Source organism: Chanos chanos, chromosome 3 (assembly GCF_902362185.1).
Source record: "Chanos chanos chromosome 3, fChaCha1.1, whole genome shotgun sequence".
Taxonomy (NCBI): Eukaryota; Metazoa; Chordata; class Actinopteri; order Gonorynchiformes; family Chanidae; genus Chanos; species Chanos chanos.
Genome location: NC_044497.1, coordinates 38055001 through 38068309, shown reverse-complemented (window position 1 = coordinate 38068309; position 13309 = coordinate 38055001). Strand labels below are relative to the sequence as shown.

The window sequence follows — 13309 nt, the reverse complement described above, 5'->3', positions numbered from 1 at the left end:
AGAGAAGCAGGACTTAAGCCCTCAGAGACCTTGCTGAAGGACCCTGAATTTAGTTCCCTCTCACAAGCTCACAAGGAGCAATGTCGATCTTTTGGTTGCTTGTATATGTCGATGTATGATTTAGTATTTCCAGATTTATTACATTTGAGTCATAAAGGCATCACAATACACCTAAAACTTGCATGTGAGACACATTATGAGGCTGTTGCGAGTCACTATGAAACTCTTATTAAGTAGTTATGACCCCTCATAATGCCTTATTATCAATGCATAATCAGTCTGGAAATATTATCATCCATTTGATGTCAGTTGGAATGTAGACTTACAGAATGATACAGCATATTTTGAGCTACACAGAAAAAAACAAAAAACAAAAAACCTACGGTTGCTCCATCATGAAGTATGTAAGGTAGAAGATTACATAATTTTGTCTTTTGCTATATTAGCCAAAAAGCAGTGACAACACAACCGAAGGTGATTCCCAGTGAGGAAGATTAAAAGATTACTATAATGGTGGTATCATGGTGGATGTTAAGACTGGAACTGAATGTAGGCACTGAGAGGCAGTTTTTTTTCTGGCTTTGGTCTCTGGCTTTTGGAGGGTATGACATCATTTGGGAGGGTACCTTCCAAGCATGACTTTTACCCCCTCTTGCGTCTGTGGTGACTTCCGAAGCATGCAATTGGCAAGTTTTGGAATCAGAAGCCAACAAAAAGGACAGAGTGAGGTTCAGAGGTCAAGTAGCAGTTGAAGATAGAGGTGAAAGGGTCTCAGGTTAACGTATCTGGTGAGGGAAGTGTGTGTTTGATCAAAAGTGGCCTCTATAAATTTTTACTCTTCAGTTTCTCTCACTTAGAGAGTTTACTGATCACCCGAATTAAAGCTCCATTCTCATCTTTCAGTCGCTGGTTGTCTGACTTGAGCTCATTGAGAACCTGAGGGAATGAGGGAAAACAGAAAAGAGAAAAAAAGCAGAAGAGAGAGAGACCAGACAATTAATAAAAGCCATGTTCCTTTTTTTGATATCAGTGCACTAAATGCTGCCCTGATCTCCTTTAACACAAATTTTACATTATCCATACAGTAGGACAGGATGGTTGTTTATGAAGTTTAGAATTTAGAATATTTAGAATATGGCTCATAATAGCATTTAAATCACATTCTGAAATCAGTTTGTAAGTTACAAATATGTGTATATATACATTATTTTAATATTTTTAGAGTATGCTTAGTATCATTACATTTAATCAACTTATTGCTTCATAATAGTAATTTCTTATGTCACTCATGCAAACATCAAAAATCCATCAAACACAAGAAAGATTTTGTTGTTTAATTTTACCAAGCAATGGTAGTGTGCAGTGTGGTACGGGCATATGGGCATATGGTGAGACATGCACAGAGAAATGGAGAGTGAGAGAAAGAAAGAAAGAAAGAGAGGGAGAGAGAGAGAGAGAGAAAGACAGAGAAAGAGAGAGAGAGAGAGAGAGAGTGGGGGGGGGGGGGGTTTATGTATCTGAGTGAGTGACCAGTGATAAAAACTGCATAAGCCACGTAAAAGCTCAATTATGAAAATCTTGTCTGCCAATTCAGACAGCCATGACTTCATGTCTTAAATAAACCGACCTCTATAGCTTTTACATGGAAAAAACAATGACTGCTTGTCTAATTTCTTTCAGGCCACATACACACACAGTCTATTGTGTGCATCTCTGTGGATACAGTGGGAAGTCACTCCCTACAATAGAGAGTTAGAGAGCTGAAGAATTTTACTCCCACTTCTACCTCACTGAAAGAGAGAGATAGTCTAAGGAGTCTTTCTGCTTCACACGTCCGTAACTGTACACTATAATGTAATCCTTATGAAATATCTGATCATCTGACTGTATCTAAGGTTCCATAGTATCACGAACGGTGACAGCTGGACCATACATTGTTAGCAGTCCAAAGGAATCTCTCAGCTGTGAAGTAGAAGGAGTGAGAAAGAATAAGGGAGAGAGGGGGATAGGAGAGGAGAGATTGACTTATAAATATCTTCAAAGGCAATGAGTGAAAGATGAGTGTGAGGGATAGCCCTGCTTCAGACTCATGAGAAAGAGGGATGCACACATGCAACATGGTGAAAGAAGAGAAGGAATGAAAGCAAGAAAGACCTGCCTGGGAGAAGAGCAGCAAAGGAGAGGAGAGCAGGAGCAGAATGAAGCCTGGAGAGGGTGCAGTAGGAGAATGAGGAGAGAAGAGGAAAGGAGAGGGGAGGGGAGGGGGAAATAGAGGAGAGAGGGTGGAGGACTAGAGATCATCTGTCTCAGGTAGAGAGGTGTTTTGCGCGAGGCGTGAGATCACACGCAACATGGCTCTGTTCTCTGCTAACAGACGCTCATTACTCCTGACCAGAGCCTGCAGTCGAGCCATTGCAGGGACTGCCTACACACACCACAGAGAAAGAGAGAGAGAGAGAGAGAGGAGAAGAGAGAGAGAGAGAGAGAGAGAGAGAGAGAGAGAGAGAGGAGGGGGTGGGAGACAGATAGGGGGCAGGGAAGGTGGGTGGATGGGGAGTGGGGGGGTGTAGAATCAGACAGAGAGTGAGAGAAGAGAAGGGAAAGTAGAGAACAGAATCAGACTGGAATTAAGGGACTGTGGGAAACCACTGACACACACACACACACACACACATACACTCACACACACACACACACACACACACACTCACACACACACACACACACACACACACACATACGCACACCCACACACACACACACACACACACACACACACACACACACACACACACACACACACACACACACACTATTCAGAAAGAGCGAGGATCTAAGGCAGAGCTGGAAACTTAAGCTGTGGCAAAATATTCATGTTTGAGAAGTTAAAACATTTAATAAATACAAACAAATGGATATCAACACTCAGTCCAACTGAATAATCCTTTCACAATGTCTATTCAGGCGGTAATCTCCCCTTGTCGTTGTGCTGACTGAAGGCCGGGAGAAAGATTTGTGGTAAACCTCAGTGGCTTACACAAGCCACATAGGAAAACATTGTGGTTTTAACTGCATGTCTGCGGTAAACCACCCACATCTTCAAACAAGAGTGTGTCCAATTTCAATCAAATATTTTCACGTTGCTTGTCCTTCCTCTAAATCTGGAGAGCTAAGCATGGTTTCACATTCATCTGAAACTACGAGTTGACAGAGCAGAATAGATTAATAGTAGAAAAACGGTGTCAAATTTTACAGGCTTCATTTAAAAGTTTGCAGTTATTGCAATGCAACAGTGTGAGACAGGTTTAATTTGTTTAGTCCTGGGCTAACAATAGTCTCGAAGTTAAGGATAGTCCTCAATTTATATATAGTCTTTGAGTTGTGGATAATCTCTGAGTTATGTATAGTTTCTGAGTAATTGATCATCTCTGAGTTACAACAATAAAATATAACAAAATAAATATAATATATAAATATAAATACAATACTGGAACATTGCTCAGTTTCTGACTGTTAGGATGCTGTTTCTAATTAACTCTTTTAAGGGAAATCCGAATGAATGTGTATCACATTCTGATGTTCAGAGCACTGGAATTTAGTATTTATAGATTTGTTTCCTGACTCCACCAGTCAAAAGACAGGGAGAGTCCAGTCAGGACAGAGGGATCCTTGAGGAATACCGACTGATGTCATTTTACAATTGTTTTTCCTGATTTCCCGATTTCTATGTCATAACATTTCTAAACTATTAGAAAAATAAATACGGTATCTTCGTATAGTGTTTCTTGTTGTCCTTCCAGTTCAATCACCTGTGATGTGTGTGTGTGTGTGTGTGTGTGTATTTCAATGCTCTCAAATGAACAAAATGCTCTCAAACAGTCAGACACGTCTATAGTGAGACAGAATGAAAAAGACCAAGCAGTGACAACATCTACAGTATTGTGGATCACAGACAAAAAGAGTGATCAAGGTAAGTGGACACACAGTGAGGAAAGTGTGTGTGTCCATGCCTCAGGTGTGTATGTATGTGAGTGTGTATGAGTGTGTATGTGTCTGTGAGCAGGCAACTCCTCATGGTGTTGTCCACTCACCCCTGAGGGCGAGTTTAGGGCTGGTAGCCACAGCGAAATCTCATCGGTGGTGTCTGCTGGCACAATAGGGACAATATGGAATCAAACACACACCTACCACCCAATCAGTTAGGCCTATTTTCTATGTTTATCTGTTACAACTCTCACTGATAACATTCACCTCACTCTGTTGCACAGATTATTGGACAGTTGATACGTCTTTATAAAAAAAAGAGATTGAATTACCTTAATTCGACCATTTCCATTTGACACTGGAATGCAAATGCTTTACGCTAAAAGGCGCTCCCCAAATATCTCCAGAACGAAACTTTATTTGCTAATGACTGTAATCTTCTATGTGAGTCTATGGCTTTGCCTGGTAATAATCTCTTATGATTGTTCAGTTCCAGCCAGCCCAATGTTTGTCATGACACAGTTAGAATGATGGAGTCATCTCCGTATTTCCTCATATCCATTTATCCTCTGATATTTGGCCTCTGGCCTCTTTATTTGTCAGTGAAAATGCCAACTTTGTACAATTACTGCAGGAATGCAGAACAAAACCACAGTACATCTCTGGACCAGAGACAGAGCTGGCCCACTGTAGCAGGAACTAGGTCACAATGTTCTACTGCAGCTGTGTGAGGCTGTTGGTGCACGCGTGCACACGCACACACACACACACACACACACACACACACACACACACACACACACACACACACGCACGTACATACATACACACGTATACATACACACACACACACACACACACACACACACACACAAACACACACACACACACGGGCAGGAGGAGAAGAGCATAGCCAAGAAGTGCTTGAAACCAGCTCAGCTCCAGCATGACCAGTGAGACCCATGAGCTCTCACCAGTCGTCGTATTCCACTCACCTTCAGTTCCTCCTCCATATCGGTCACACGCCTCTCCAAAGCCTGCTTTTCCTGCACACAAACACAGAGACACAGAGGCGGACAGAGTCCTTTAATGGCATTTAAGTAATTTAATAAGAGAATGATATACAATAACTCATGTGGAAAACAGAAAAGAAAACCCTTATTCACTGAATTGCATAGTTTAACCCAAAGTCCAAGGTTACATTTCTCTGTTTTGATTTTTTGCGTTTTAGTTTTTGTGTAGAGTTGTATATTTTAAATGATTAATAATTAATTATGAATAGACACAGGGTATCAGAATAGCAGTATGAAGCAGTATGCAGCAGTATGAATGATTGTCCTGCCTTTTCTAACAAGCAGACTTCTGCCACAGCCATGTCAAAATGAAGACATGAAAAGTCAACCTGTACTGTATCAACATATAACTCAGTATGACAGCTACAACATATGAATCTATTATAATGTATTTTTGTTAAGGTTCTGTGTCATTTTAAACTTGATTCTCTCAGACATGCGACTAAGCCTAGGTGGAGAGTGATAGTATAGTTTCTATCAGTGCATTGTGTCACAGACAGAAAGTATGACAGAGGCATGGACAGCTGGAAAGAGGGGACAGGAAATTAAACGTGAAGGACGGGACAGTGAGCCTCTGAGTTTGACTTAAGTAAAACAAAGAAAATGAATGAGGACGAATGAAGGAGTGTAGAAACTGACCAGACTGACAGAGCTTCAATATGTTACATATATGAGGGTTTTGCAGATGTATAGAGGATTGTTTAGAAGTAGAGAAGGCTGTATATTTGTGTAGAGTTGTGTAGAGGAGAGTGAAGTTGTATAGGGTTACATAGTTATGTTGAATTGTGTAGAACCGTGAAGAGAAGGAGAGTATACCTTTCTCTCAGACTGAAATACACTGGACCTCTCAGACATCCTGTCCTGCCTCTAAAATAAAACATTAATATATCAGTTGTTGATGAATACTTGTTCACTTAAACAGCTGCATGTAGCACACTCTTTAAGACAGAAGTACAATCAGGTGGTCAGACACTTCTTTTTCATCAGGAGTCATCTATATAATTAATCAATCAACTATAAAAAGAATTAGTGCATAATAAAATTTCTTAATTGTCTCTTGCTCTTTTATGTGTTTTCCCACCACAAACTACTGCAAACCTGAAGGGCTCTTGACTCTCTAGACATTAAACTCACTTCCACTAGACGCCTGTTCCTCTAGCTAAACTGAGATAAATAAAGCAAAACTGCAATACACCCTGTATAAAACTGTAGGAATACTGCCATATGTTGTAATATACAGGTATATATTTCAGTATGTATTAAAAGACACGTTTTATACTGTAATGATACACAGTAGCAATACTCATCTTGCATAACATACATAGGATGGAAAAGATCATGCACTTCAATTAAACAATGCAAATTCATTCCATTTAATAAACTTTCCATCTGTAGAAAGAATCAGGCTTGTGTTGGAGAGGGAATTATTTCCCACTGTTTCAAATATTCCTGTTATTTTGCTCAGTGCTGGGTGGAACTGAAAGACTGGGCAAACAGACAGATCTCCATCTGTGTGGATGGGAGCCATGTAGATCCTTACAGTCTCTGTGAGCTTTTGTAGACAGGCAGAGAGGAGACTCACTTGGGTGACTTTATCCAGCTGTGTGCGGATTTTGGCCAGCTCCTGTTTGCTCTCCTCCAATCTCGACTTCAGTTTCTCGTTCTCGGTCAAAGCGTCCTCATACAACTGAGGAAATGACCAAATCCACAGTTTATCCACAGGTTTTTTTTTTTTTTTCATTTTTCAAAGTCCCATTTCTTTTATACTAAATATGGCCGCTTCAGTTAACAGTGACATCAGCGTTACAGTTAACAGTGAGATGAACTTTTATCTCTGGAAAGAAGACTAAACTTGCCAATTTCCAGGTTTAAATGGAAGCACATATTAGTATTTAGCTGCACTCGTGTAATTTTCTTTTTTTCGGGATGGGGCACATTTTATGATCTTCTATCTCTTCTTCCCTGTCAGTAACATTTCAGTTATACATGATAATGGCCAATTCATCCTTATAACTTTGATAAGATATTTGACAAAGCAATTCCGACGTACTAAATCACTTTTTAAAAGCACCTTTAGGTAAATGATGCACAGCTCCCTAAAGGGACCTTCTCAGCGGATTTGTGTGGTCTAGAGTTATAGGGAGCTTTTTAAAAAATATTTTTGGAGCAGCCCTTCCAAAACTGACCTTTTTGTAGTCCCTGGATCCAGTGTCGTCCTCAGCCTTGTTAAGAGAGGCGAGTCTATTCTCTCTGCGTGTGTAAGAACTTGTTCGACTCATCAGTTTGTCTGTTGCTGCCTCTCCACTGCTGGAGTCTAGCCTTTTATAATGTAAAAGAGAGATGTCATAAAACACTATTTTAGTATAATTTCTACACTATAATTTCAAGATACTATGACAGCACACTTTGTAGAACATTAACAGTACTGTAAACCTTAGAACCACAGCACAAATGTAGAACATATTTTAATGCTAGGACATTACTGTACTGCATTCATATGACTGTTGTACATACTGCAGTGCCTCTGGAGTACAATTTTAGTATACACTTTAAAAAGCAGCTTACGACTATAGTACATGCTTCAACACTGCAAAACTGATGGTTTTGCAAGATTTGCCATTTTATAGCATTGCTGTTAAAAACTTGGCTGGACAGTGTTCATATTATAAGGAAATAAGAAAACAGGAACAGAAAGAAGAAACAGAAAGAAGAAACAGAAACAGAGAAAAGATGACTGAGCAACTGAATTATTCAACAGACCTAAAAAACTACAGAACAAAATATAGAGTATGTAGAGTATACTTACCGAGATGTCCTGGCATGCTGCAAAGCAAAAGAGAAATGATGTCAGGGAACTCCAGTTCATTTTCCAATAACTACTACACTGTAAATCAAACTGAACAACAGAGCTGGAAACATGATGTTTTTTTTTCATGTTCTCTCAGTACTGCTGAGCAGATTCTCTCTGTGACATTGATTCTAATGTTTAAAAAGCATAAATTAGGCTCTCTGATACCAGCAGTAATTCTGTTTCAGATTCAGATTAGTGTAATTCAGATTAGTGTAATTCAGATTAGTGCTGGAATACAGCAGAGTGTTCTGAGAGTATTATTCTCCTCAGCCTGGTGCAGAAGCCTCACACACAGCACAGTTTGGTTCAAAGACTCTGTAGTCACCCAACGACTACTGCCTGCAGTTAGAGTATGATATCATGTTGCAAAGAGGCTGTGTGTGTGTATTTATGTATGCATATGCTAGTGGTGTTTGTGTGTGTGAGCATGTGTTAAAGGAACTCTCTTTGAGTGACTGTGTGTGTGTGTGTGTGTGTGTGTGTGTGTGTGTGTGTGTGATGTCATGTTACAAAACAGTGGTGGTTTTATTCCCTTCCCGACATGACTGTTGTTTCTGTGTTGCCCTGTGACACATCAGTAAACTATCTATGCACATACACAACACTCTTGTTCAGTCTAACAGTCAATGATTTGCCTTTCCTCTCTGATCACAAAATGAGCTTATTTTGAGTGTGACCATTTTAGGTGTGGTAGGCAGTAGAGGGATGAGGGACGGTTCTGAAATAAACATATTTTATAGGACAAATTTTGAGAGCCAATTCAGTCAGTGACTGGTTTACAATTTAATAATCAAACTTGCAGTATTTCTGATCCTCTGGTTACACCTTTTTGAATTACAGCACAAGGCAGTGGCAATATTAAACTAGAATTAGTAAACACATAGCTAAGCATGCTACAGATATGTCAAGGGGATTGTGTATGACAGGAGTCTGATAGGGAGACAGAGCAGAGAACCTCATTATAAATGTGAAATATCTAATTCTCTAAAGAGGAAGAGAGAGAGAGATAGAGAGAGAGAGAGAGAGAGAGAGAGAGAGAGAGAGAGAGAGAGAGAGCGAGAGAGAGAGGTTTTATTTTTATTCTGGTTCTCTTGTGTCTCTTATTGTGTCTCTTGTATTATCTCTTGCATTCCTGGAGTTTAGGAGCTCTTCTCCACCCTCAGATACACTCACACAAACTGACACAAACACACACACACACACACACACACACACACACACACGCGCGCCCTTGGTTATTTCCCTGCTGAGGGGTCTCATCCTGTTTGGATGAGAGTGTACTGTGTATCTGTGAGAGAAACAGTCTGGTGCCTGGGTGATCACATTCAAAGACCAAAAAAGGACACAGACCCTTAAGCTCTGCACAGACGAGACTATGCTATCCTAAACTAAACTACGCTAAACGTCAGTACCTCCAAGTGCTGTGAAACCTTAAACTAAAGTACCCTGAACTTAACTACACAATAATACCAATAAACCAAACTACCCTCATGCATTCTAAACTAAAGCAACCTAAATAATTTTAAAATACTCTATCCTGAACTACCCTAATGTACCACAAACTGAAGTGTCCTAATGTACCCTGAACTACACAACTGGAAAGCAAAATTGTTCTTAACTGAACTACCAGAAAGTAACATTGGATTGTTTGTTTCAACAAACTGGAACAAAGTTTTAATATTAAGCAAAAATAACCATGTACTTTAGGCATTAGTAGAGTTCAGTGTAAAAATGTGTGTGTGTGTGTGTGTGTGTGTGTGTGTGTGTGTCACTGAGTGCTTTATGAATGTTTGTATCTCTTTTTATTATCTGGCCCGGAGCCCCACACAGTTTAGCTGAAAAGTAAACAGTAGGGACGGCAGCCCAGTAGAGCCAGCTGGAGTTTCTCTTTAAATGTTTACACTCTTCTACAGAGACCGCTCCTTATGAGGCCTTCAATTCCAAGCCCATCCTCTTCCTCACCCCAAACCCACCCTCCTCATCACCTCGCTCATTTAAACCTACACTCCACTCTCACACATGCCCACAGCACATTGATCAGAGACAGCATGCAACATACAGTCCACATGATTCTTACTCTACAGCAAAGATGGCATCAAAAACAGGTTTAATAATAGAGAGTTTTGGAGGAAGAGTTAAAATGCACACACACACACACACACACACACACACACACACACACACACACACAAACTCACACATAGAGATGCTAGAAATGTGTTTGTGTGTGTGTGTGTGTGTGTGTGTGTGTGTGCGTGTGTGTGTGTGTCAGAGACAGCGAGTGAAACCAAGAGAGATACCGGATAATGTCTTGATGCACATTGGACACATGTGAGGCATAGCAGACATTTACGAGTGCATGTGTTGGTGTGTGTCTTTGGTCATTCCATTTTGTTCAAGAAAACAGCGCACATCAGACAGATGGAGATGAGCTCTAGGCACAGACGAGATCACACAGAACCTCCAGGGTAAATATGGCCTGACTTTTAAAGTCTATCACAACCATATGCTCCATGCAAGAAGAGTGTGTGTTTGTATGCATGTGTTATGCTATTGTCTTGGGTCACAGTAAAGTCTCTTCATTTAACCCATCCACACCAGTAGTGAACACACAACAGACGCAGGAGCAGTGGGCAGCATTCCTCTGCACCCGGGGAACATTAGGGTTAAGTGCCTTGCTCAAGGGCACACAGCCGGCCTGGGAATTGAACCAGCAACCCTCTGGTCACAAGCCTGGTTCTCTAACCTTTAGACCACGGCTGCCCTAAAGACAGCGCCTATCCAGAGGAAAATTTTTTTACTTTTACATTTGCATTTAGTGAGTGTAAGTCTGTGTCCAGATCAGCAGTAGCAGTAAAGAGGCTTTAGACCAAGCAGAGATGAGAACTCCTGCAGACTGTCATGTTGAAAGGAGACATTCACCCCACAGCATGTCCAGTTCCCCATGGCCCTTTTCCTTTCCCTCATAACTGCCCCCTGTTTCCCCCATCCCTCCACAGGGAGCTGGTTTGGTTGGTCTGCCCATGCTCTAAATGGAAAATATGAGTGTTGTTCTACCAAATCTGAGATATGATTCACATGCCCATAAAAGCCCTCACTGCTCTCCCATCTTTTTCTTTCTTTCCTTTCTTCTGTCTTTCTCTCTTTGTTTCACTCTCTCTCTCTCACTCTCTCACTCTCTCTCTCTCTCTCTCTCTCACACACACACACACACACACACACACTCACACACACACACACACACACACACACACACACACACACACACGCACATGCACGCACGCACAAACGTACACACACACACTCCCTCTCCTTCTGTTTGATAATTCACAGATAAAGGTAAATAAGTTCCATCTGATTTTTGATTTGTTTTTAATCTCAACCATCTGACTTTTCTGTACTGAGAAGCTCCAGTCTCTTCTGTAATCAGACCTGTTTCAGACACGCAGGTACTGTGTTGGCCTGTTTACTATCAAAATGTGTACAAAAAAAAAAACACAAGACATTTGCAAATAACAGAGCATAGCATGAAAATAGGAAAGAAAGAAAGAAAGAAAGAAAGAAAGAAAGAAAGAAAGAAAGAAAGAAAGAAAGAAAGAAAGAAAGAGCTAAAAATAAAATGCGCACTTCTCTTCCTTTCTCTCTCCCAAGGAAACGTTGCCAAGTCAGGCTTTGCTCCGTCATGGAAAATTTAAGTGAGTGAGTATGTGACTCCTCCATGATGAAGCTGAAAGTTGACACATTATGATTTGGGCTAAAATATGAGTGTGTGATGAGTTTTGGCTGGGTTAGATCAGATCTCTCTGTGAGAATATCAGTTGCAGGAGGAAAACAGAGCTGCTGACTGAATAATCAACCATAGCCATCATAAACACATCAACACCACTGATAAAAGCCTCTTTTCTCTTTACTGCTTTCGTTAGTCTGATAGCTACATGGTTTGGAAAAAAAAAACAACAACAAAGAAACCAAACCAAACCAAAACAAAACAAAACAAAACAAAACAAAAAATGACTCCCAAACAGCGAAGAGCCAGAAGAAAGCAATGAAACAGTGTGTCTCTCCATTGGCCTTTATCAATCACTACTCCCAAATCCCTAGATATGACATTACATTCCTCATTTGATTCTTCAGATGCATTTTGACCCTTCAGATTCTTAAATGCATATTATAGTGAATTAAACATTCTAACAGGGTTCAAACACAACATAGATCTTTGTACTGGACTCCATCTAATTGGTCAAAACACTCGAGCCTTAACATGTGTGCTAATGGCTTTTTATAGCTGCTCATATATATATATATATATATACACACACACACACACACACACACACACACACACATACATACATATATATATATATATATATATATATTTTTTTTTTTTTAATTAAATCCTTTCAGAATGATTTCAGTCATGTAGAAACTGTGTCACAGAGAGCGAAGAATGCTGTATTTACTGTGCTGGTTTTTCATTTTGGAGTCTTTCTGTGCTGAAAGACTATGCTGTTTTTTGTGAGTGTGTGGGAGAACTCCCCTGAGATGATCTTTTTTCACCCCTTTAACAGAAATGGAATGGAATTCTTAATGAGAGAAATATCAGGCTAATCCGGTCCTTAATCCCAGCTCTCTCACTCTGCTGAGGCGTTGACGGGAAATCTACTGAGGGGAACAGCCATACACAGGTGGCAGTAATTAGCAGTGTGTATATGTGTGTGCATGGGCCAAAATGCAGTGTGCTTGAATGCCCAAGATACTGTATGAAAATACAGCTATCAGACACCAGCCGCCTGTTTCTGCTTAACTTTTCTAGATTGGCTGTGTAAATGCAGAACTCTCTTGCCACTGTGTCCATACATGGAAAAGTGATAGAGCTCAAGTTGTTCTGTTGTGCATTCTGAACCATGGAACAATGATAGAGCTCAAGTTGTTCTGTTGTGCATTCTGAACCATGGTGACGGAGTCACAGAGACACTCAGGCTTGGAAAAAAAAACTATGAGGAAAAAAAAAAAAACTATTGCCATTAAAGGTTTGAAATTCAAACAAATAAACAAAAAACACAAACTGTTCATTGTAAAATATGAACAATACTGTGAACTCATGGTTGGGGATATTTAAGATGAAAAACCCTAGCCCTTAAGCGATGGGACCATACAGTTTTACACACCAAGAGATAACTTTAAACTAAATCTGTTACAAAAATGTTCCATTCATTGTCTAAAACTCAAAAGTAATTGATCAGCTGGAATACCGTTGTGGTCTTTCATCTAGAGCACCAGCACGGGGCAGACGTGTAAAGGTTAGAGAACCGGGCTCATGACAATGTCCCCCACTACTCCTGTGTCTGGTGTGTGTGTTGGATGGGTTAAATGCAGAGGACAAATTCACTGCTCACTG

General features: G+C 40.3%; 1 protein-coding gene across 2 annotated transcripts in view; it reads right to left on the bottom strand.

The window, feature by feature from the left end:
• Nucleotides 1–426: 426 nt before the first annotated feature.
• ppp1r12b (protein phosphatase 1, regulatory subunit 12B) overlaps nt 427–13309 on the bottom strand; it is a 13809-nt gene continuing 926 nt past the window's right edge. Inside the window, exons 2-8 of one of the 2 annotated variants that reach the window (XM_030770005.1) lie at nt 7864–7880; nt 7244–7376; nt 6640–6744; nt 5874–5924; nt 4980–5030; nt 4092–4144; nt 875–936 (exon numbers count right to left, since the gene is read on the bottom strand). In XM_030770005.1, coding sequence (XP_030625865.1) covers nt 4106–4144; nt 4980–5030; nt 5874–5924; nt 6640–6744; nt 7244–7376; nt 7864–7880 — 396 coding nt within the window. In that variant the 3' untranslated portion in view covers nt 875–936; nt 4092–4105. Of the gene's footprint in view, nt 937–4091; nt 4145–4979; nt 5031–5873; nt 5925–6639; nt 6745–7243; nt 7377–7863; nt 7881–13309 lie in introns of both variants that reach the window. The other variant, XM_030770004.1, reaches the window with a different exon arrangement.